Source organism: Azolla caroliniana, unplaced genomic scaffold (assembly GCF_043228905.1).
Source record: "Azolla caroliniana isolate FFs.n. ecotype wild unplaced genomic scaffold, voAzoCaro1.0.p SCAF_4, whole genome shotgun sequence".
NCBI classification, from domain to species: Eukaryota; Viridiplantae; Streptophyta; class Polypodiopsida; order Salviniales; family Salviniaceae; genus Azolla; species Azolla caroliniana.
The window spans coordinates 23822451-23847548 of record NW_028230439.1 but is presented as its reverse complement, the minus strand read 5'-3'; the positions used below and the strand labels follow the sequence as shown (position 1 = coordinate 23847548).

Below are 25098 nucleotides of genomic sequence, written 5' to 3'. Positions count from 1 at the left end.
TTCCCACACTAACGTGACATTGGAAAATGCTTTGTTCTTGTACAAACATGTAAATATTAGAATAACGACTATTTGCATTGGAGGCTTGCAATCTTCATAAAATCATATAGAGAATGAATAAATAAGGCTTCGACAAGTTTGTATTCTGAATCAATGACGGAGAGAGAGAGAGAGAGAGAGATGCGGATTGATTGGTGTTTGCGAGGTCAGACATTGCTTTTACAAGTGGCTGCTAATCATTTGTATCATTGCTCCGTTGAGTCTCTTGGGTGGATATCGTCTAAGGCTGAAAAAATAATGGAAAATACACAAATATGTTCATTGACGGTGGCAAATAACAATCGCGAAACCTCGGCTTACCGGTTTAAATGGTTTGGTTTAGTTTCAACCTTTAGAAACCGCGGTTTTAACGGTTTTTTATTTATTACGGTTTGAAATTTTTTTACCGGTTCGATTTAACGGTTTCATGGTTCGGTTCGGTTTAGGTTTCAAAACAATTTAATGGTTTGGGTTTGACCCTCTCAAACCGAACCATTGCCGATTGTTAGTGGCAAACTTAAAATGTAATTAGCATTTAATTTGCCACTTGTAGGGATTGCCTTTGGGGTTAGTTTTAATGGGCAATTGCTTCTTTTGCATTGTTCAATTTGAAGGTAGTATTCAACATTTTATATAATGTTTGATTGCATATCATATTTGGAGTTACATTTCTCAAATTTGGCAAGTTTTATCACGATGTTATTTGACGCTAAGCAGTGGGTGTTTACACATTTTATACAGGTTGACCCAAAACCAAAGATAAATATTGTTTTCCTATTTCTGAGGTATTAGGGATTGCGTCATAATTGGGATATGTGCAATGCTTTTGTATTTGAAGGTAGACGTGGATTATAAACATATATACAAAAGTCTAATAGATTACTAATGTGACAAATTTCTTTATTGGAGCAAGTGGAAATTCTTTCCTAAATGGAGTGTTCGTTTTACCTATTGGCATTTTAACATATTCCACTACCCATGTAGTTAGTGGGTGACCACACTCTATTGTGACACCCATTGTATATAGTGTTTTTCCCGCATTTATTAATATAATTGTGTGTTTTCACCGTAGAGAGAGAGAGAGGGAGGAAAAGATGATAGGGAAATTCGTAAACGATAAAATCCATCAAGTGGAAGAGAGTTAGAGAGGAGGAATATATCAATAATCAAAGTGGAGTAGAGAAAGAAAGGTAAATACGTACAAATCATTAAATGTCTTAAATCATTGTGTCGTGGATAGTTATAATTTCTATTGTTTCACTATGAAAGTTTTACTCAATCTACATTGCCCCTTCGACATGCCACAAGAAACCATTGTTGAAGAAGAAAACACAACAAATTAGGAAAATGATGCTCTTGCCACTCTCTTTTGTCATCATATTTGTGGTACCAATACTGCAAAGTAAATGTCTACCCCCAATTGATACATTGTAACATCCATTCACTTAGACAAACCGTTCTTTGCAAGTCTGCCACATGGATTGAAGAAGGAACAAAGACACAAGAAACCCTAAACTTAACTTCAATAAACATTAATTTGACTATGACTAATTGATGACGAAAGGATGCGATAAACCAAAATCACAATTTGCAACCATGTCTGCAATACCCAAGCCGATTGTCAAGAATGGACAAGACTGGGTCCATTAAATTTGAAATATTATCGACATGCTTATTGGGCCCTGTTTGGGCTTTGCATTCAGTGGCCTCCTTTATAGCACAATGTCTTTTCATTTCATTTGTGGATGACATCATGGACAAAGAAATATATTAAAGTTGAATGAAGTGCCACAGTTTCACGAAGAGACAAATGTAGCAAAACATTCATAGGTTGTTTGTTCAATTGGCATATTGGTAATGGATAGTAGAAGGGCGATTCTTTGAATTCAAAGTCATGAACTCTTGTATGGTTCTTGCGTGCAAGACATACTAACGTAACCAACCGCCACGTTTTGATCATCACATGACTTTAATTAAAAACACGAAAAAACGTGTCCTAACAGTTTAAGCACCAATTTGAGTTGTAAAGTAACCTACAGATGGTCCCTAACATCTTTACAGTTTAATGACCAACACATAGACACCCGTTTATAGATAACATGGAATATGAGAGCCGAACGCTAAATGCAACGGATGGTGCCATGCCATTAGCGAATGTGGTCGATGCCGAGGAGGACGCAAGGGCGTGGACGGGTGTCGAATGAGAAACCATCCATGACCATATCTATTTATCTATCTAAAGATAGATAAATATGTAGATATTTTTGGCGTCCATAGAGAGGCCAAATATTGATCCATAGGACCTAAGTACAACACATGTCTCTTGATGTGTGTCTCCTTCCTCTATTCTAATGTGAAGTGATGGTCGGGTGTACATTCACATTAGAATATGTAGATAGATATGGTGATAACTTGGGTAAGTATTCTAAGCCTAGGCCAGAAGAATTTGAGTTGTAAAGTAACCTACAGATGGTCCCTAACATCTTTATAGTTTAACGACCAACACATAGACACACGTTTAAAGATAACATGGAATACGAGAGCCGAATGCTAAATGCAACGGATCGTGCCATGCCATTACCGAAGGTGGTCGATGCCGAGGAGGTTGCAAGGGTGTGGACGAGTGTCGAATTAGAACCCATCCATGACCATATCTATTTTATCTATCTAAAGATAGATAGATATGTAGATATTTTTGGCGTCCATAGAGAGGCCAAATATTGATCCATAGGACCCAAGTACAGCAGACGTCTCTTGATGTGCGTCTCCTTCCTCTATTCTAATGTGAAGTGATGGCCAGGTGTACATTCACATTAGAATATGCAGATAGATATGGTGATAACCTGGGTAAGTATTCTAAGCCTAGGCCAGAAGAAGAGAGAAAGAAAGAAGAATATGGTGATAAGTTATAACTTGGTAAGTATTCTAAGCCTAGGCCAGAAGAAGAGAGAAAGAAATAAGAAAGAAAGAAATATTAAATTTAACGTCTTCTAAGGCCAAAATTGGCCCATGCAGAAGAGAGAGAGAGAGAGAGAGAGAGAGAGAGAGAGACCCTATTTTTGAAAGTATTTTGTATTTTCCCGGGAAATGGAAAATGGCCGTTTCGGAGAAGAGAGAGAAATACGTAGAGATAGATAGAGAAATACGTAGAGATAGAGAGAGAAATACGTAGAGAGAGAAATACGTAGAGAGAGAAATACGTAGAGAGAGGGGAGCGTATGTATATACATACATACTACTTTGCAGGAATAGAATACCCGCACGTGCGATGCTCCCCCCCCCTCCCCCCAAAAAAAGAAGAGAGAACGGGATTTTACGAAGAAAAAAAATAGACAGAAGAGAGAGAAAGAGAGAGAGAGAAGAAGAAGAAGAAGAAGAAGAAGCTGCAGGAAGTGCAGGTTCCATCGCCATATCCACCATTTCCTCCGTATCTCTCTCTGTATTTCTCTCTCTCTCTCTCTCTCTCTCTCTCTCTCTCTCTCTATTCCTTTAATAATTTAGACCTGCATCATCAGCTTCACCATCCCTTCCGTTCAATCTACCTACTTCCATCGTCCCAGATACCTCCTTCCTTCTAATCGCTTGCTTCTTCTCCTTCTCCCAGCCCTCGCCATCGCTCTCAATCTGCAGCAGATGCCTAGCTTTGCCGGTCTCTCTTCAGCGTTAATCTTCCAGACTGTCAGGGTCCGTTAAAATACCTCTTTCTCTCAGGTTTATATAGCAATTGGAATATAACCTCAGACGAACTCGTCATCACCATCATCATCATTCCCATTGCAGGAATTGGAAGTACGATTTACTGAAGCATAGCTGTGTGAACAATCTGCAGGTCAATACTTGATTTTACTTCGTGCATAATTAGCCTGAAGAATTAGCCATTGATTAATAATAATCAGTGTAAGTGTTGATAGGTTTCATTGTCTTCCTATCGCAGTATTTGAAATAATGATTAAACTGGGTGTAAAGAATCGCCTTGAATGCGTTAATGTCTATGATACGAATAATCGTCGAATAGCTACTACTAACTTCCATAATAGCTAATTGGTCCATGTCTGTGCAAATTCGTTGAATGCTTATGTCTGTAAAATCATCGAATGTTTGAATAATGTTTGTGCAAAGTCGTTGAATGCTTAATGGCTGTATAATCATCGAATGATTTCACAATGTCTGTAGAATTCGTTAAATAATTGGCGTCTGCAAATGCGTTTACTGATCAACGCTGAAAGAGTAATAAAATGATCGAACGCGTCCACATCGGTTCTAAAATTGATTCATGCCTGAGGACGAAAGCAAATGTTTTTAATTTTACTGAGCAGGGACCGAATCTAAACTATTAATGTAAACCTGGTTGCAGCAGGAGAGAGGTTTGTATTGACACAACAGGCATGCGGTTTACACAGTAGATGAGGAGAAATCGAAGAAGAAGATGGGCCGCATAAGAGAGGAGGAATCTGAAAGAACCGTATCAGATGGGGAACTGCATCTGCTGTATTAGTCATATCTGCACCGAAGCTTGTTCACGCCATAGCGATCCTGCACAGGTCAAGGAGTCTATACAGATTACTTGCACATATAGTAAACACCATTCTGCTGAGGTTAATGTAAAGGAAAGCTCAAGCCTAAGAGCTCTCATCAAACGTCAGCAAGAAGAAGAAGAAGAAGAACAGGAAGAAGAAGACGATTTAGAGACAGAAGAAGAGGAAGAAGGAACGACGGATCGTTCTTTTACACTTGGTAGCTCAGACGCTGAAGAAGGGAGCACTGGCGCCATGTCTTCTCGCACATTATACGAACAGATGAATGGATTCCCACCTCCTCTGGACCTGTCAAGCCACCATCGCCATCGCAGAGATAAGGTGGATGGCCATCTCGAAGCTGATCTTTCTCTTGATTTCACAGCTTGGATCTCTAATTGCTGCCACAAACAGTACGTCTGCAACTCCAATACTATCTTCACGGATAAGAAACATACAGAGGAACGGAAGATCGGCTCCACTGGCGATCGTATGAAATTGAGCATCTCTTCCAGAGCTCCGCTTCGTATTTTCGCACTTACTTGGAATGTCAATGGAAAGGTTACCTTTTTCTCTTTGCCAAATTTCCTTTCTGCTTTTTATTGTGATTATGGCTTTCATCTTCTTCTGCTGTTTTTGTCTGATTTTTATTATCTCGGTTCACCATCATATCTTCATCTTATTTTCTGCCTATTAGCTCACGCTGTGGCTTCTATTTTGGATTCTTCTTCTCTACCTTCTTGTTTATTAATTAGCATCGCAGGTTTTTCTCTGTTTAATCTTGCTCATCTTCTTCCACTCTTGGTTTCCGATTATTCTTGCCAACGACATTATTTCTCTTTGCAGAAGCCAGCTATCCTGGTTCGGCTTCTTGTATTGTGTTTAGATTTACTCTCTTCATACATTCGTCTGCATTTTTCATTTTCAACTTTCATCTCATTTCATATGTTCTTCTCTGTTTCTTAATCCACTTCACACCACGGATTCTTTTTGCAGCTTTCTCAGTTTAATGTTTCTGTCTCACTTTCACATGGAATATTTCATTTTGGATTTTCCTGGTTTTCCTGTTCAGCATATACATATACCGCTAAACTTACTCGGGATATATCTTCTTGTTGCAGAAGCTAGCTCTACACGACCTCCGCAAATTTGTTTCTTCTCTCGACACTGAACTCTATGATCTATTCGTAGTAGGTTTGCAAGAAGTCCCAAATTCTGACGCAGAAAAGCTTCTAATCAGTGCATTCGGAGAAGGCCACAGGTTTAGCAGAAAAATCCTTCTTAACCATACATCTCTTAACTTGCTTTATGTATATACCCACATATTTCTTTATCCATGACTTATACTAATTTGGTCTTCATCTTATGTTCTTTGTATGGCTTCTAAATCTCTGTCTTCCGTGTTTTCAATAATGTTACAGCCTCGTTGCCACAGCCTCTATGTCGTCTCTTCAGCTCTTTGTTATCAGCAGGAGTATCTCATCAAACTATTTTAAAGGTAGTGGCTTCCTTCGGTAAAGGTCTTAATGTGTTGCTATAAATTATATGTTGCAAGAAAGCAAATTTTCAAGTTAGTGCTCTAAAATTGCTGAAGTTAATTTATTCATCTTCTACTGAATTTACAGATGTGAGGGTGGATAGAGTAGGTGCTGGAGTTTATGGAGCTGTTACGGGACGACAGAAGGGAGCTGTGGCTGTTTCATTTATGCTTAAAGATGCTGCTTTTCTTTTCGTAGCATCTCATCTGTCACGTAAGTCATCCTGATCAGTTTAGATATTTAGTTTTGTTTTTCCAAAGTTAGGTCTTTTAGTTGAGTTCACACTATTACTCTCATACCTTGGATTAGGACCGAACGTTATGAACTCCTACATGCTAGTCTGTGATTTAGAATCTGGTAGAGTGATGTTTAACACTGCTAGGGAAAGAATGATAAATTGTCTCATCGCGAAGAAAAGCAGGTTCTCTTTTCCAACATTGGAAAGTTTCTCAAACTTTGACTGAAGTTTCCGAGTTCAGAATATTGATCATGTTTTTTCCAAAGTTAGGTCTTTTAGATGAGTTCTCACTATTACTCTCATACCTTGGATTAGGACCTAACGTTATGAACTTCTACATGCTAGTCTGTGATGTAGAATCTGGTCGAGTGATGTTTAACACTGCTAGAGAAAGAATGAGGGAAAGTAGGCCATTCTTTGTGCTACGGAAATTGTCTCATCGCGAAGAAAAGCAGGTTCTCTTTTCTGACATGGGAAAGTTTCTCATACTTTGACTGAAGTTTCCTAGTTCACAATATTGATGTGAAGTGTTTGAGCATTGATGGCTCGCTCTCTGATTTTTTATCTGGAGAGGCATCAAATAGTCTCAATGCATGAAGGCAAAATCTTGGCACTAAATGGGTGGGAATGGCAATGATATGCATGATATGGCCAATTCTTTCAAACCCAATCAAGTGGACAGTTAGTCACACGTCTTTAGTGCTTTTCTTGTCCGTAGCTAATACCCACTTGAATAGTGAACATTTGATGGCTCACTTAAAGGCTGTCTTGAGAGAGATTAAGAGACCTGATTGATGAAGGTGTAATGGGTATGGGACTAAGAGGAGACTAAATGCTGATTAAAAGGGCTGGCTATGTCACATATGTTTTTTTGCAAGCTTTGAAACAAATTTGTGATGGGAATTGATCTCATAAGCTGTGTTTCAGAGCAGCTCACGAGAGCAATGTCGAGGAAAGGAATTCGGAATTCCAGAGGATCAGTCAATCTCTATTTTGTCCGAAAACTCCTCCACCCAGGTTGCCAGCATGTTTAAAGAAAATTTCCATGGAAGATGAAAGTGCTAGTACTTGTAAAATCAATGGTAGTAAAAGAGCTTTCGAGGATTCAGATTTGGTTGTATGGCTCGGTGACCTAAACTATCGAATACAAGACAATAGGAATCGAGTCGATGATCTTATCAATCAAAATCGGTACACGGTAAAATTGATAATGCTATTCTTCCTAATTTGACAAATACTAGTAGTAGGTTTTAGAAGTGTGGGAACTGAGTCCTGACTTGAAAATTCTAAGTATCTCACACAAATGAATATCAATATGGAAGTTTCAATATACACAATTTATCCTTCTTTAAAACAGTTTAACACTTTTTGTATTAAGTGTGAGGTCAGAGATGTGTGCAGTATATATTAATTCATGATGTAGAACAAACTAGCGTTTTGATTCATTAGATCTATATACAATTCATTCGTTCACAATTTCACATCATGTACATACCCAATGGAGAGATACAAACCTACATACTGTATGCGTAGGGATGTGGATTTTTATAATGTATACATGTATGCGTATGCATGCATATATATTTGTTCATATTTATGATGTATAAAGGTAAAGGCTATACATTGAATGCCATCAGTCTAATTTTCTTTTCCTCTGAAGTATGTAAATATATGAATGTATGTTCTACAGGGTACATAGCATGTATGTACATATATATTATAGAAGTCTGTCATATCAAAAGACTTATTATCAATGGAAAATTCAATCCATGAAGAAAAGACACAAATGGTGAAGATCTTGTTAGTAGGAGACCTTTACGATTTGGGCGATTATACTTACCTACATTATACATGTATATACATAGAGCCACTCTAGTATCTGTCAGAGAGACAGAGAGAGAGAGGGAAAGAAGCAGTATTGGAATGTGTGCATTGAAGACATAAAACAACCGACTCCCAAGAGAAAAAAGAGTGAGCAGCAGGTGTACATCAATCATAACACATATGTGCCTTATTTCAGTTAATGAATGTATGTGTTTGTTTATATATATATGTATATATTCATGTATGCATATTATTAATGAATGGTAGACGCAAAGATATGTAGAAGAAATAGAGGAAAGCGAATGCGCAGGTATGTAGGTATCTCTCTGTCTAAGCCAGGTGTGTGTATATATATACATACATATATCATAATTGTGTATATATGCAAGCAAGCTTAGCATAGCATCCTTGGAAACTGTGCATATAAAAGCAAGAGAAACTAAACATCATAAGTTATAGAACTCTAGTGTATTGTATTTTTCACTGAATTTAATGGTATCACCTCGATACTCACTCCACAGTTTAAGTCTTCATTTTTTTGAATTTAAAATTTCTTTGATTCAACATCTCGAATTGGCTGTTGCATATATGTACATACATACATATCTCGATATTTACCACAGACGCGATTATTTGAATGCGTGTGTGTGAATAAAATAAATCAGTGTTCCCCTGCCTTTTTCTTAATTGAGGGCTTATTATCTCTGTCAGTTTCGGAAAGACCCTAAATTAAATGAAAGCTTTTACTGTTATTTTTCTCATTAAATTGTATTGAATGTGATGTGTTTTTTTTCTGGTTTATTTCTCTGGTTGAATTTTGAACTTCAGAACTAAGTAACTGGTTTTTTTCATTGATCTACTTATCAGTGTCTGAAGCACAGGGATCAACTATCAAGAGAGATTGAGAAAGGGAATGTTTTCAGGGGGTTTCGTGAAGGTCCCCTGTCTTTTCGTCCCACATATAAGTATGATGTGGGCACGGATAACTACGACACGAGCCCCAAGGTTTGTGTACTGAGAGATCGTTTTAGGGTTTCAATAACATTTCTAAGGTCAGAAACTCTTATTTTTTTACAAGATTAGGGTTTTTCGTCGAACCTATAGCAACGAACAGTTTAATGCGTGAGATCATTTTAGGCTTTCAATAAAAGTTCTGGTAAGGTTAGGACCCTTACAATTCCGAAGATTAGGGTTTTGCTTTGACCTGTTTTCAATGATCATTGTAATGCGTCTTTTTGAGACATTCCAGTGATGGAAAGGAATTATCTCAGGATTCCCTAACGTAAGAAGATCAAGGCGTCCGAAAAGGTTGCGGTATCCTTTAGGGAAGAATCGGGGTCTTTTCTGTGAGAAGTTTAGGTTTTCTTCTGCAAAGGTTAGGAATTCGTCCGTCAAAGATTAGGGGTTCTTGTAGATATAATATCAGGGTTTATCCACCAAAGAACAGGGATTATTTTTGCTATGGTTATCGCTTACTCAGCAATGATCAGGACTTTTCTTTTCCGAAGACAAATTAGATTTCTTAAGAAAGAACCAGGGTTTAGGGAACAGGGATTATTTTTGCGAGAGATTTAGAAACCAGTCTGGGAAACGGTTATGATTTTGTTGCTGTAAATGCATATTGATTATCGGAATGTGTTAATTGTATGTTGTTTTATGGCAGGAGAGGGTACCTTCATGGACAGATCGGATACTGTATCGAGTGAAAGAAGGCAGGGGATGCTGCTTCAGAGTAGCCATGTGTGACTACGACGCCATCGATTCCATAAAGAGCTCTGACCACAGGCCTGTTCAGGCCGTCTTCTCACTCAGTCCTTGGTGAACAAACAAAGTCCCATCATCAATCGAATCAATGGTCAATGCACTCATGCTCTGATAGTGCTAACTGTTCTGGTGGTGTGACAATCATCAATGGCCTCATACATATACTCTGAGAGTGCTAACAGTCGTGGTGGTGTGACAGTCATCAATGGCCTTATACATACTCTGAGAGTGCTAACAGTCCTGATGGTGTGAGAATCATCAATGGCCACCATACATACTCCTGAGAGTGCTAACAGTCCTGGTGTGGTGCCATGCATATTTTTATGAATCTCAGCTCCGAATCTCAACCTTTGGTTTCTTCATAATGAGCCAATCTATAGAAATCTGCCTGCATACTGTGTTTACGCTACTGTAGTCACATGCCTTGATTTGAATCCGGATACTTAATACATTCATACATACATACATACACACACAAATTGCTATAACTGTTGCAGCTTGTGTTGGGGTTTCTCACCCATTCACATGGTTTCTAAATCTCTTGCAAATTTTGCTAGTGGCAATGCTATAGTTCTGGTGGGGTTGCCTGCTTCGGGTCCAATCGGACTAATTATGCTATTCTTCTCATTGCCCATAACCTAATTGTAGCAATTTGGTAAATGCTAGCGGCTACCGAATCTGAGGGCTAGGTCGAAATCCTATCAGCACTTATTTGTTAGATGCAATCTTGGAATGATGTGGTTGAACAAATTATGTTCCTGCCATTGCCAGATAACATTATCAGCTGACACTCCTCTCTCTCTCTCTCAATCGGTCCATGTTATGTTGGGTTTCTTTGTTGTTATGTACATGTGATTGAAATGACTAATAAGTGGCAAATATTCCAAGAAGAATGTCTCTACTATTGAAGAAAAAGAACTTCAATTTAATCCAGATTCAATTTGGATAAAAATAATTCAGCAAATTTTAAAATGTTGCCAAATGTCTCCCTTCAATTTTGAAATCCTGGAAATTGCTAAATGTTATAATAGGTAGGTTTTCACTGGGTAGGATAAGTAGGTAGAATTTGTGAATTGTTCGAGTGGTTCAAAAGTGTGTACCAATATATAATTGGTTGTGTTGTTTGTGAAATGAATTCTAGAGTGTAATAAGTTGCAGTTAATGTAAGTTACCTTGCACGGGAAGCATTTGCATGTGCAAGGTGTGCAGTCGATATGAATGTTTTGGGCTTTTCTGCTGCATTGGGTCTCAATCCAATTCAATACTCACGTGCATCTAGGTCTACTAGGTTAGATTTGATCCATCGGATTGGTAATGAATAGATAATTTTTTGTATGTTGAAAATATTTCGGGTAGTTCATGTAATTTATGATGGTTGCAATGCTATATCACTAACCTCTATAGTTTTTTGGAATCATATATTATATTTTGAGTATATGAGAAGTGAGACATCATCTACTTTGTTGTGATTGAGTGAAAACGTTTCTGAAGTAGTTGTGAACTTGTTTTTCTGAACCATGTATTTGATCTCGAAGTCTAATTGTGTCAGTGAGTTTACAGAAATCTAATGGGGTAACATCTTCCTGTCTGGTCAAGTAATTTTGATCAATATTTGCCCTCTCCTGCAAATACAATGATCACAAAGTGAAGCTCTCAAGATGCTTTCTTGCCTTAGTGTCTCTATCTATGTCTCGTCCTTCAGGGTCGTACCCTACTCCTAATTCATGATTTTAGTTATCCATGTTTTTTTCTTCGATATCTTTTGCTCATGTGTGCATCAGGTTGACCCTATAGAGAGAGGTTGCAAGACAAACCCTAACCCTAAAATTTTTGTAGAGGATGATAATATATGCACATGAACAAAAAATAATGTGTAGGTTACATGTTGAGAGAAATGTCAAGGAGTTCTTTGATAGTAGTGGGAAGTTAGAGTGATGGTTGGTATTATTTATGCAATTTAATAGATTTAGCAGGTGAAACGTGTTTATTATATACATAACCAAAGCTGGTGTTAATTAGATGTGGACATTGTAGAACTCCATAAATGAAACACAGATCACTCTACTGCTAATTGACTATTTAAAACTAGGTAAAAATTGGAAGAGAAACCAAACTAACTTGTATTGTGCTTATTGATTTTAATGAGACTAAGTTTTAGGAAGGATTGGTCTTGAGTGATGTTTCCTCCAAGGATGTGTATACAGGCACATCTTTTTAAGGTGGATTGATTGACAATGGTATGTGATCTGAGACAGTTTTTTGTATATATTTCTGTTATGTTAGCACTTCACAACATATAATTTTGAAGTGCTATGCATATTGACGATATTTCATATTAAAGTTGAAGAACATCTTAAGTTTCAGACTAGTTAGTATTGGGCAACAATATTTTATTAGCAAATTATGGAATTGATACAAGGTATGTATAAATGAGAAGCCTCCGTTGGGGCTTTCATATGTCTTCTAAGTCATGATAAGAATCACTCTCAAACTTAGTATATTTAATATTTCATGTAAAATTTACCCATTAACTTAATATTAGGCTGCAATATTGATTAGTGGACTATGTTGTGCAAGGCTTGTCTAAACAACTAAGTAGCCTTTGCAGCCTTTAATACTGTAATAGTCGTATGAGTCGGAATAAAACGTCCTGTTTGCAAACTTATGGATGACTAAGACAATCATAAACGTTGTGTACTAGGTAATAAAAAATAAATTTCGTTTGCAACATTTTCCCACATTGTGGATATTAAAACTGCTGCCTCAAATCAAAACACATTTTCGTGTTAATACCAAAGTCATATTTTTTTAATTACAATACAAAGTCCAACCATACGTTAAAGAGGGATATCATCGATATAGTAAATTGTCGAAGTTACAAAGTTGATGGATGAAAGTACTATGACATGATAAAGATTTGTGGACAAACTTAGATCTATGTTGTATGCACTTCGATATTCATGGGACACATTTTTATTTGCAAAATTTGTTGCTTGAAATTCAGTGAAATGAATTGGTTGAAATGTTTCAGGCTTTGGCTGCACATTCAATGGGCCATCAAAGGAGTTTTCTTTATACACTAGCAAGGAGATAGAAGAATGGGCATACAACCTTGTGTTATGAAAGATTTGAGAAAGATTTCGTTAGCAACATAGTTACACTTACCAGAGATTTTATGTTGTTTCCAATGTTATGAAATAACACTCCATCCGATCTTACCATATGCCTTGTCAAAATGTACTGACCTTGAATTGCTTTCTAGGTTCGAAGAAAATTGCTCCAAAGTAGATGACCAACTTGGATGCACCTTTAAGGCAATATCCACCCCACTTCTCTACCTGAATCCAAGAATACAAGAGCTAACAGTTCTATTTGATTTTGAACAATCTGACATGCCACGAAAATAACTTTACATATCAGAAATGACCTATGAAGTTTATTCAGGATAATTAACATTCTTGAATCCTCATCATCAAATTTTGTGCTGCGATGACCCCAAAATCAGCTGCTCATAATTGTTGTAAAATCACTTCACTTGGCATGGAAATGATGATATTCGATGCTTACATAACATGCTGTACAAACCATGCCCTCAGATCAGATTGGAATATATATCTAATGAAAACCGCCATATATTCATCTCATCTAGCAGTACTTTATGATCATGGAAGTTATACGTACTTGTTCCATGGTTATGGCTAAAGTTGGCATTCGATATTAGAACATCCACAAATGCATGTACATGTACAGGTATAGCATGCGCACACAAAACCCCATTTCTAGTTTGTAAAATAAGAGAAAACCAGATGTGGATTGCAATTGAGGGACATACCATCAACAAAGATAGAAGTATTTACATCTCAGTACACTTTATGAGCACTTACGGCCATTTACAGATAGATAGACCATTAATAAACTTTTGCATTTACAACCCTACAACATCCTCAGGCCCAATTTACAGACTGATATAATAATTGAGAACAAGTAGCGGTGACAAATATTAATTGATGCTGTGGTTGCCAGGTTTCCACAAAGATAGACCATGAAGAACTTTACCTTTCCAACCTAGCAACATCCAGCACCCATGCTGATCTATACTAAAGTTCTTGTTATATTTTCGTTTCACAATAGTTGGAACATCCCTCATCAAGCTTTGATCCAAAGCAATCTGCACAAAGCCAGCCTTTTGTATCCTATTCTGCCATTGCCTATATGGCTCTGGTCTCTCTACTCTTTCTTGCCCTTCACAAGCAATAACATTAAGGATCTCTCTACCCAGGATCTCCCTTTCTATCATCATCCTCTCTTGGTTATCACGACTAATTGTCGTCTCAAACATGTCAAATTTACTCGCAAAGAGAGTCAGAGCTTCCTTGAACCTCGACATAAAAAAGGGAGTGTTATGATTCCCATTACATATTCCTTGGGTGAAAATTTTTGGCTTCATATCAAACATATTCTTCAGGACTACCTGTCGAGGATTTGATGCGAGAACCGTTTCATCAAAGAGGTGGCGGAGACGGAAGATGCTGTTTACAACAAGAATTTCGTCTGGCCGTTTCTGTAATGTGTGTACATCAACATTCTCCCATTGGGTAGCAATGGGACAGAATTCAAAAGGAACTCCATAAGTTCTAGCATATTCTGCCAAACACCGCCCAGTCATTTCGAGTCCTTCTGATGAGTTTTGTGGTTGAGGTAACTCAATCCCTGTAATTCGAAGACTTGGAGGTCCACCTTCACGCTCAGCAAGAGCACTAATTAATGCTGGCCATTGCAATCCATATGAAATGCCATAATCTACTATATGCAACCTAGAAGCCCCTTTTGCAGCTTTAACAATTGCCCTATTAGCAAAATAGTGTGATACCTTAACAAAGGGGCAAACTTCGACAAAGAGATGGTGAGCTTTGAGCATCTTTGCAGCTGATGGCCTGTTGGTTCTTAAGGCCGTATACAGTTGTCCTCCTGTTCCTGAGAGTCTGGCGACTAAACCTTCAGCAAAATAATGAGCTAAGCGTTGTACATCGCTACCATAAGGAGAGGAATCTTGCCGAATCTCTTTGAGAATCTCTTGGGATCTTCGGGCATTACTTGCTGAGACAGCTTGTGCACAACTCAGTAATAGACTGATCAAATCAGCTGTGGTTGCTAATTTCTGAGCATTTCGCCCTTTATTTGGGGCCGATGGGGGCTTTATTTTATACAAGTCAGCCTTTATCATATCTAACCCATGATTAAGCACATTGGCATACATTTCTGCATTCAAATCCTTGTTTTTAACATAGGATAATACCTCAGATTCTTCACTTACCTGGCTAGAAACTGAAACATTGCGGTCCATTGTACTATCATGTGTAGGAGCAAAATCCACACTTCGTGGCCATCGAAGGTTTTCATTGGATATTGGATCGAGTACCAAAGCGGCTCGCTTGTATCTATTCCCACCATCAGACGTTAAATGTGCGTGGCTTATTATTCTCATCGGAGGAGCTTCTACGTTTCTATTCACAGATCTTGTTAGAGATTTGTTCACATATGAAATATATGTTTTCTTTGCATCAGGGTTACCAGTAAAATCTAGATTCATGTTCTGTGCCAAAGATTCCATGGAAAATCCATTCTTGATGTCATTACGTTTACCACGAGAATCCACACTAGATGACGATGATAAAGAACTACAACTAGATGGTGACCATGGATCTGGTTGGGCAACATGGTATGGTAATGAAGAACTGCTGGACAAAGACGAAAATGAAGAAGATGTGGTTGCTGACGATAAAGATGAGGAGGAGGATGACAATGATGTGGTTGACGACGAGGACAATGATGATGAAGATGATGGGGGTGTTTGAAGATGAGGATAGCCACTATAGCCATGAACCTGAACTTCTTTACGAGCATCATTGTTTTCAACCTGTGGCTTCTCATCTATTATGTTAAGAAGCTCATCCACCCACCAGTTTTCACTACTGTTCTGTTTCCTTAGCTCATTACCATCACTTAGACCTCTGTGTTGCCACATCTCATTCCCATCATCAACAGATCTAGAAGGAAGAGGCCACGGTGAGATCATATCCCTTGCTGAAGACTGAATCCATGCAAAATCTTTTAATGAAGCCATGTCCGCTTCAGCCTCGTAATTCTCTGCAAGTACAGGGAATTCTCGTTCTTCCTCGAGGAAAGAGATATTTTTCTGATCAGAACCCTTAATTATACAATCAGAAAGCTCTTTCTGCTTGGCATGATGAAGGATACGTTCTTGCATCATACATATCTGATCTTCCAAATTATCTTCGTGCATAAGAATCTCATTGATATACTGTAGAACAGGGTCATTAAAGCTGTCTTCTGGTGATAGTACAGGTTCGATTTCTGATCCCTTAACAGAATTTGAATGGGAAGATGACGACAAAGAAGAGTAGACATGGTCTTCTTCTTCTTCTTCTTCTTCTTCTTTGTGTTTCTCTTGGTTTAACCATACCTGTTCTGAAAGGAAGGTCGCCATAGCCCCTTCCTCCTCTGCAAAGCTCTGCATTCTTTTGAGTTGAGGCTTGTTTTAACTAAAGTTGCTTACTGAGATGTGAAACCATTGACTTTCAGAGACTGTCTCCATTTCCAATCTGCATCTCCTCCACTGTCTTATTTTACTTTCTATTTCATCGATCACTCTCCATTACCTCTTCTATATTCTAGGGTTACAGGGACTGGGTTCCTATTCATCAGCAGAGGGTCATCATCGGCTTTCAGGTCTGGGGCTGGAGGAGAATCTAGGGTTAGGGTTAGGGTTAGGCGTTCTAATTTCCAAAAGTCATTCATACACGTAACACATATGTAAATATCCATTGAGGGCATGGCCCAGGAATATTAGAAAACTGTTCCACCCTCTGGACTGGCAACTGCTGACATGTGGCACCATCACGCTTACCCGATTTGGAGTTCTAGATTTCCAATTTACGGTTCCAGACTTCTCCTAGTCCACAAGGCACGCTCTTTCTGGCGCTTCATGTGTTTTCTGCCCGACACATTTGACACCATCACACGCTCATCCGACTTGCGGTTCCAAGATTTCTGTTTAGGGCATCCTATTCCTCCCTTTGGCCAGCACTAGCTGACATGCGGCACCATCACGCTTGCCTGATTTGGAGTTCCAGATTTCCATTTACGGGTTTTAGCCCTCTCACAGTCGCATGCCACTATCACACTTACCTGATTTGGAGTTCCAGATTTCCATTTACGGGTTCTAGCCCTCTCACAGTCCACAAGGCCTGCTCTTTCGGGCGCTTCACGTGTTTTCCGGCAAATATTTGACACCATCACGCTCACCTGACTTGTAGTTCCATGATTTCCGTTCACGGGCATCCCGTTCCTCCCTTTGGCCTAGAAGTCCAACTCCGACCATTGTACCTTAGTGTGAACATTCCTTGTAGTTAGGGCTTAGTTCCCTCTTGTATAACTAGAAGGAATTTCTCCTTGTACAAACTGACAAATGAATATACAAATCTACTTTTGCCTAACCATTGTGTAACTCTCTCTCTCTCTTTGCATATTTTGTAGCAGAACAATACACATATTGTCTCACGCTTACCCTACGTCTTGCGAAGTTCCACAACAAGATCCACACTTGCTTTTGCATATATCAGTCGACTAGACACTACAAGTGTCATCAAGTGGTATCTGAGTGTTCTAGAACCTAAGTAGCGTCAGTATAAGAAGAGCAAAAGCTTTGAAGGAAAAAACCAGGCTGATAATCACCTTCAAAAGAACAATGGCTTCAACATCTGGTATAGGTTGTGAAATCAGAAAGTTCGACGACAAAAATTCAGCCCTTGGAAGGAGATGATGCAGGATGTGTTGATCATCAGATGCCAGATCAAAGCGATCAGGCACAACAACAAACCGTCGACGATGACAGTTGAAGAATAACAGTTTCTTGTCGAGATTGCGAGATCGATAATCCAAATGCATCTCACCGAAAACGTCTACTTCAACATGGTGAATGAGTCGATTCTATTCGCCCTATGGGAGAAACTTCAATCGATATACAAAAAGAAGTCGGGCTCCTCCAAACTCATCTTGATTTGACAACTATTCAATATGAAGATGAGGGAGATAGAACCGACAACCTCCCATATCAAAACCTTTAGTCGGTTGGTGATCGAACTCTCCTTGCAAGGTGTGAATTTCGAGGAAGAAATCAAGGCACTTGCACTCCTTTCGAGCCTCTCGATGAGTTGGGAAGTGTTCTGTACGACTATCACCAACAACTTGACGAAGCTGACGCTCGATGAAGCAATCAGGGTGGTATTGTCAGAAGAACTTCAAACGCCTACTTCACACATTGCAGGAAGGTGGGCCACCAAATTGCCGACTGCTTCTCATTAAATAAAAATGAGATCTAGGTAGAAAATTTGAGCGGAACGTAGGCTCTTCTGACTTGAATCAATCATCTGATGGCAACAATATTCATGTTGCCAAATCACTGTTGACAAAAGCCCTCTTATTAGAAGGCTTGTCGACCGACGAAATCCTGTACAATGCACAAGATGCACGAACGTGGTAGCTTGATTTGGGTGCCACCTTTCACGTGACCTCCCAAACAGAATGGTTTTCGAACTATTCAGCTAGTGTCGGCTCAGTCTGACTTGGAAATGTGCAAGAGTACAAAATCGTTGGAATAGGTGAAATACTTGTTCACTTGCAAAATGGAAGCACCATCACCCTGCACCAAGTCCAACACGTACCTAATCTAAAGAGGAGTTTAATCTCCATCAGCATGTTGGCAAAAAATGGTCCGACATGCTGATCTCAAAAGGCAATCTGCATATAGGCCATGGCATAAAGTACAATAATTTGTACCCACTTACTGCAGAAAATAAGGTTTGGCCACAACCGAGATTCATGCACAAGGGAGATGAAACAGAAAATTAGAAAATTAGAAAATATTTACTTTCACGGGAGACACCAGATGTTAACATGGAAAAACCCCAAGCGGGTAAAAACCACAAGAGCCCATAGACTCTGAACAGTTCACTATGAGAGATATACATTGAGTCTCATAGGCAACGACCTCGAGCTCGTCTTCTTCGCATGTAGGCGATACACTTCTCTCTCTCACACAAAATTACAACAATATGAACATCTCACTTCTAATGTTTTCCCCTAGTTATATTTATACGAATATTACTTTAGGACTATTTATAACTCTGGCCTAAATAGGCGCAACCATAGATTGACAAATGCGTGATATTCGTGATATTCTCCATGTGTGATATTTGCAATATTCGAGAATACAAAATGGCCGTAAAGATATTATAAAACCATTCGTTTTGCAAAATAAATATACAAAAAATTAAGTAATTAATTAAGAAAAAAGAATTTAATTCACTAAAAAAAGAGCAATCATTCATTAATAGATTATAAAAATATGATTAGTATTAACTCTCCTTTATAGTGTCAAATAAAAAAGGGGAGAGTTTATTAACCTTTATTTTAATTAATTAATTTTTAAAAAATGAATATTTTTATATTTATTGTAGAAATTTGATTAGTGTTGTCATGAACAAAAGTCTTGTCATGATTTGACCTCTTGACCTATTGTATTTAATCGATATGTTTTAACCGATACATCCAATACATAATCATGTTACCTTACTAGATTATTATTAATGATCTATTCTACATGTAGGATATTAGAAGCTTCTAGAAAGCTTCGGAAGCTAGAACATTCTAGAAGCTTGTGCATGAAAAGTAGTCTTTGCATGGGGATACATTTAGAGTCCATAAACATGTATAAATAGAGGGGTTCACCTTGGCCTTAGTCAAGGTGAACAACACCAATTACGGAATCATAATTCAGTTCTTGTTCTCTTGACTACTTTCTCTCTCTCCTTATTATCTTGTCTATGATCTCTCTCTCACTCTCTTAGTATTGAGCCTCGTCTACTTGTCCGTAACAATTTGTTCACCTTCCATTTTCAAAACCTCATCATGTCAGATTCTACTGAGAACATAAATCAACTATTGGCAGCCATGCATCAACTTCAACTTGAAAATGAGAATCTTTGGGAATCTCTCCAGAAACTCCAAGCTAGGACTCCAATGGAATTGGAGAATGAGGAACCCAAATGCCCTCCTACATTAAGGAATCTCCAATTTGTAGAGCTTGGCCCCTCTTCAATCCTCGCTCCAATTCCTCTTCACCCCACTTCAACTATAGAACCCAATGTTAGTTTACTCGACAAGTTCGATGGCACAAGGGCACGATTCCAAGGGTTCATAAATCAGATCAAGCTTATTATCCGACAACAACCCCAAAGATATGCGAATGACTTTTGCCGACTACAACCCATCTAATTCGCTTTTGCCCACTCAAAAGCAATTTGCGACAAGTCTATCGGGACAATCCAACTAGTGGGTCCCAACATTCGGAAAATGACGAGGTCCAACTACAGTAGGAGCCATGTGGTTGGACATCAGACATACATGCTGCTCCCAAAGTTCTATTAACGACTTTTCCTTCGAGGTAACTCTCTATATCTAGTCTATTTCAATTCAATCCTTAGTGCTACTCGATTCCGGGGCCACGACGTGTTTTATGGACAAAACTTTGGTTCATAAACACAACTTTCCTGTTGTCCGGTTGTCCAAGCCTATCTCAGTTGAAGCTATCGATGGGCTATTGAGCGAGCAAGCTCAACCGGATCCGGATCGGCTGAATAAGCTTGAGCCGGATCGACATTCGGAAGGATGAGCCGGATCCGTATCCGGAAACAACCAGCTGGATCAGAGAGCCGGATTTGAGTGGGAACCAGAAGCCTAGTAGTAGCCTAGTCTACTAGGTAATCATTGTCTCGTAGTTAGTGTCAGTCGCTCGTATGAGCATTGAAGTACCTGTCAGTACTTCCGTCAGTCCTTTATGGACTTTGTATAAATAGTGTTGTTATAGCACATTGTATGAATATAGAGTTAAAGAGTGTTTTATTATTTTTGAATCTAAGTTTATGTTATGCTCTCTGTGTGTCTCTCCTGTGTATACTCTTTGTGTATTAAACTTCTCCATTAAAGCTTCATCTTATTCTCTGTTGCTATCCGGTTGAGCTGGTTCTGTCTAACACTTCCGCACGTTAACATTCAGATGGTATGAAAGCGCGAGGGTTGAGAACCTCTGCAACTGACACTTGCTTTTGTAGACGAACCCTAGAACCCGGTAACAATAGACAGGAAGAAGATATGGACAGAGGAATGGCGAGTTCACTTCCATCAGAGAAGCTCGACCAGAGCAACTACGCGTCCTGGTCATACAAGATGCACCAATACCTGTTGGGGCATGGATATTGGAGCTTTGTGAAAGGAACAAATGAGGTAGCATCGGAGCCGGCACACGAGGACTTCCTGATATGGGAGCAAGGAGTGAGCCGAGTATTGTACTGCCTCGCGTCCTGTGTGCACGACCAGATGCTCGACTAAATAAAGGTTGCAAAAACGCCGAAGGAGGCTTGGGGAAATTTGAGGAAGATTTTCGTGGCAAGTACCATAGCCCGTAAGTTGTAGCTCTGTCAAGAGCTGAGCAACATCCGGCAAAAAGACATGACAGTTACGGATTACACCACCAAGAGAAAGGAGATTTGTGATGCACTCGGGTCCATCAACGTGACGGTGGACGAAGACGAGATGGTACAAATCTGCCTCAGTGGTCTAGCGCAAAGGTACGAGGTAATCCGGACAGTGATATGCACCCGAGAGAAGCCACCGTCCTTCTTCGACTTACAATGAATGTTGATGGTCGAAGAAAACCACGCGAGCAGGTTGAGGACCACTGAATCGGACAACTAGATGTTGTACACGGAGTCAGATCGGCCCAATGGACATGGAGGACGAGGTGGGTCGGCACGCAATGGAGGTGGCCGGCAAGAGTAGGACTGAAGGTACAAATTTAGTGTCGACAACAGTTCTAGACCCTCCACAAGTAGGGGGAGTCAAAGCGGCGCTTGAAGCTGGCAAGGAAAAGCCGACACAAAATGCTGGTATTATGGCAAAAAGGGCCACAGGTAAAGCGAGTGTTGGAAGAAGCGCGCCAATTCGGACAAATCTGGATTTGGCAAATTTGGCAAAGCTCGCACTACGCGGAAGGATCAGAAGGATTCGGAACCGGGAAGACCGGTAAAGGGTCAACCTTCATGATGAAGCACAAGGATAACTCGATGAAGAAGACTACTTCCAAATCGGAGGAAGTATGATACGTTGATTCCGGAGCGTCCAACCACATGACGAACCATGAGGTGTGGTTCTCGTTTTTGGAGAAACTAGACCAACCGGGTATTGTTGAAATCGGAGACGACACCCCTCACCCGATTGTGCATGTCAGAGAAGTCCCTTTAAGCAATGTCGGGCAGAAGGGGAAGTCGATGAACGTACTACACGTTCTGACTATCACCAAAAACCTGGTGTCGATTGGATAAATCGTCGACCAAGGAATGCAGGTGCGGTTTACGCACCTCGGAAGCTTCATCAAGGAAGAAGGCTAGATAATCGCACAAGGGCGCAGGGAAGGCAACTTGTTCATCCTCAACACTAATGTTTGCCAAAGGACAGAAGATTGAATCGGACATCGATATCTGGCACAAGCGGATCGAAACACTAATGATGTCAACTACCAGAGGCTTCAGGACTTGCAATCGAAACAAGTTGTTTTCGGTTTGCCGAAATGTAGCGGCCGGAAGGCCGTAATTTGTGAAGCCTGCCAACTCGGGAAGCAACACCGGCTTCCATTCCCCACCGAACGAAACCGGGGCCGTAACAAGCTCGATTTAATCCAGTCGGATGTATGGGGACTGACACATAATGTTAGTCTTGGCGGGAGTCGGTACTTCGTCTCCTTTATTGACGATTACAGTCGGTACACGTGGATCTACGTTGTCGTGAAGAAAACCGGCCATAGGCGGAATCGGAGAGAAAGCGCGTAAACCGGCCCTTACACGGATGGACGCGTGACTTGACATTTTGTACACGAACCGGTGGGTGTAAATACGAAGCCGCACGAATTTATTAGGGGGGGGGATTGTGTGTATCCCGGGAAGGGGGACAGGGAATAAAGGGAAGAGGATCATGATAACAGTCACATCATGCATCGAAAGGATCATGACACTCACATTATGACTCGAAAAGATTTGAACCCACGACCTTGTTGTACACATGTCAAATCCTTAACCATTGTATTAATATTATTATATGTATAGTCTCTAGAATATGAAATCTAATATCATAGGAATATTCTATATTACTCTACATTCTAGAATGACCTAGAATATTCTAGAGTGTTCTATACCACTAGAACCTTCTAGAATACTCTAGAGATCTTCTAGATTACTCTACATTCTAGGATAACCTAGAATATTCTAGAGAGTTCTCTATTACTTATAAATAGGGATCTATCACCCATCCCAAACCTAAATTGGTTCAACGCCATTTTGTAGCCTACTCTTTGTAATCCATTTTACGCTTCAATATAATAATTCTCTTTCAATTATCTCTCTATCTCTTTTTCTCTCTCTTTCTCTCTCTCAGTCTTGACAGTTTGAACCAATTTCTTTCCTTTCATCTCTTCGTCTTCCACAAACCCTAACAAGTTCTCTTCTTCCTTCTCCTCTCCCCTCATAAGCTATGGAGTCCGTGAGCAAACAAGAATACATGCGTGTTCTTTCTGAGCTCGACATGCTCACGAATAAATTTGTGGCATTAGAGCATGAGAATCAAAGGCTACTTGGAGATCTACAGCACGTGAGCGCCGAAAAAGCTCAACAATATGAAGAGTTATCACAGCGGGTTCATCAACTTGAGGCGACTATATTGTCATTACGAGAGCAAGCGTCGGGGGCTTAGAACTCCCCTAGAGAGCCAAAGATCAGCCTCCCTGCCAAGTTTGATGGTACGAGGTCTTTATTTCGAGGCTTTTTGAATCAAGTTCGTTTAGTTATTCAGCTACATCCCAATCGGTATCCAACTGATGCTGCTCGTGTGGGATTAGTGGGAACTTTGCTATGCGGTACGATGTTAGCATGGTTCGCACCACTTCTCGAGAAGAAATCACCATTGCTGGAGGATTTCGAGGCCTTTGTTAAAGAGTTTCAAGCTAGTTTCGGAGACACCGACAGCACTAGGACAGCGATAAACAAGATTCGAAGGCTCCGACAAGGAGATCGTCCCGCGTCGTCTTATGCAGCCGATTTCCGTCTCTTGGCATGCGATATCCCTTGGGATGAGGCAGCTTTAATGGATCAATTCCGTCAAGGTTTGAGAAATGATGTCAAAGATCTTCTTCTTACTTTCCCTGAAGATCCGAAGTCACTTACAGAAGCCATTAGTCGAGCTGTGCGATGTGATAATCGCCTATTTGAGCGACGTTCTGAGCGCCAACAAATGTTACGCCGCCAACCTGAACAGACTTACGCTTCCGTAGTCGCAACGCCTCCACAAGTTTCTAGACCCATTACAAGGGATGGCCCAACTCCGATGGAAATAGAGTCAACACAACGTCGTGGGCCGTTATCAGATGCTGAGAAGCAACGACGTCGAGCGCATCGCCTCTGCCTGTATTGTGGTGGTCCAGGACATATAGCTGTAAATTGTCCACATAAACCTAGGCGTCAAGTATACCAAGTAAGTGCCCATGAAAACCCTACATCGAGTTCTATTGTTACTTCTAATAACATAAATAAGCCTCATAGTCCATGTCATGAGAATAGATTCGATGTCTTGAGTCAATTAGAGGATGTGTTAAACGAGTAAGTCCGGCAAAAATAGGAGCCATTTGGCTGGACCATCCTAGCTATGTAGAGTTAGTTCCTAGTCGTGGTTCCATTTCATCAAATCAAGTGAGTCGAGTTTTTTCAGCACAAGTCGAGCTTACCACATCTACATGTCATCGAGTCCTAGCCTCTGCCCTTCTAGATTCTGGAGCCAACTCTTGTTTCATGGATCGTGAATTTGCCTTGTCACAAAACATCCTCTTGAATAAGCTTCCCAACCCAGTAGCCGTAGGAGTCATCGATGGACGTCCCATAGCATCAGGAGATATAGTCGAGGAGTCCGAGCCAATTAGGATAGTTCTTGGCAATTTGGCAAGCCTAATCTCTTTCAATATTATTCGTAGTCCGGACCACCCAATAGTTCTAGGTCTCCC

At 39.9% G+C, this 25098-nt stretch overlaps 2 protein-coding genes across 3 annotated transcripts; one reads left to right on the top strand and one right to left on the bottom strand.

Moving 5' to 3' along the window:
* Positions 1-3632: 3632 nt before the first annotated feature.
* LOC147865525 (type IV inositol polyphosphate 5-phosphatase 11-like) lies at positions 3633-10769 on the top strand. 2 transcript variants are annotated; one of them, XM_087318355.1, is made up of 8 exons: positions 3633-3868; positions 4356-5114; positions 5675-5814; positions 5975-6051; positions 6179-6304; positions 7262-7527; positions 9021-9158; positions 9817-10769. In XM_087318355.1, the coding sequence occupies exons 2-8, from the start codon at positions 4509-4511 to the stop codon at positions 9973-9975; spliced, it is 1512 nt and encodes a 503-aa protein (XP_087174481.1). In that variant the 5' UTR covers positions 3633-3868; positions 4356-4508; the 3' UTR covers positions 9976-10769. The 2 variants fall into 2 exon arrangements, with proteins under 2 accessions (XP_087174481.1, XP_087174480.1); XM_087318354.1 differs by having other exon boundaries at positions 3633-3936.
* Positions 10770-13709: 2940 nt separating this feature from the next.
* Positions 13710-16683, bottom strand: LOC147865524 (uncharacterized). Its single transcript, XM_087318353.1, has one exon. The coding sequence runs from the start codon at positions 16453-16455 to the stop codon at positions 13918-13920; it is 2538 nt and encodes an 845-aa protein (XP_087174479.1). The 5' UTR covers positions 16456-16683; the 3' UTR covers positions 13710-13917.
* Positions 16684-25098: the final 8415 nt, after the last annotated feature.

Coding starts and splice junctions, on each gene's coding strand:
- LOC147865525 (XM_087318355.1), top strand. CDS start 4,509: ATGGGGAACTGCATCTGCTGTATTAGTCATATCTGCACCGAAGCTTGT. Junction 6,305..7,261: donor CGTAGCATCTCATCTGTCAC/GTAAGTCATCCT, acceptor GTTTCAGAGCAG/CTCACGAGAGCAATGTCGAG. Junction 9,159..9,816: donor ACTACGACACGAGCCCCAAG/GTTTGTGTACTG, acceptor GTTTTATGGCAG/GAGAGGGTACCTTCATGGAC.
- LOC147865524 (XM_087318353.1), bottom strand. CDS start 16,455: ATGCAGAGCTTTGCAGAGGAGGAAGGGGCTATGGCGACCTTCCTTTCA.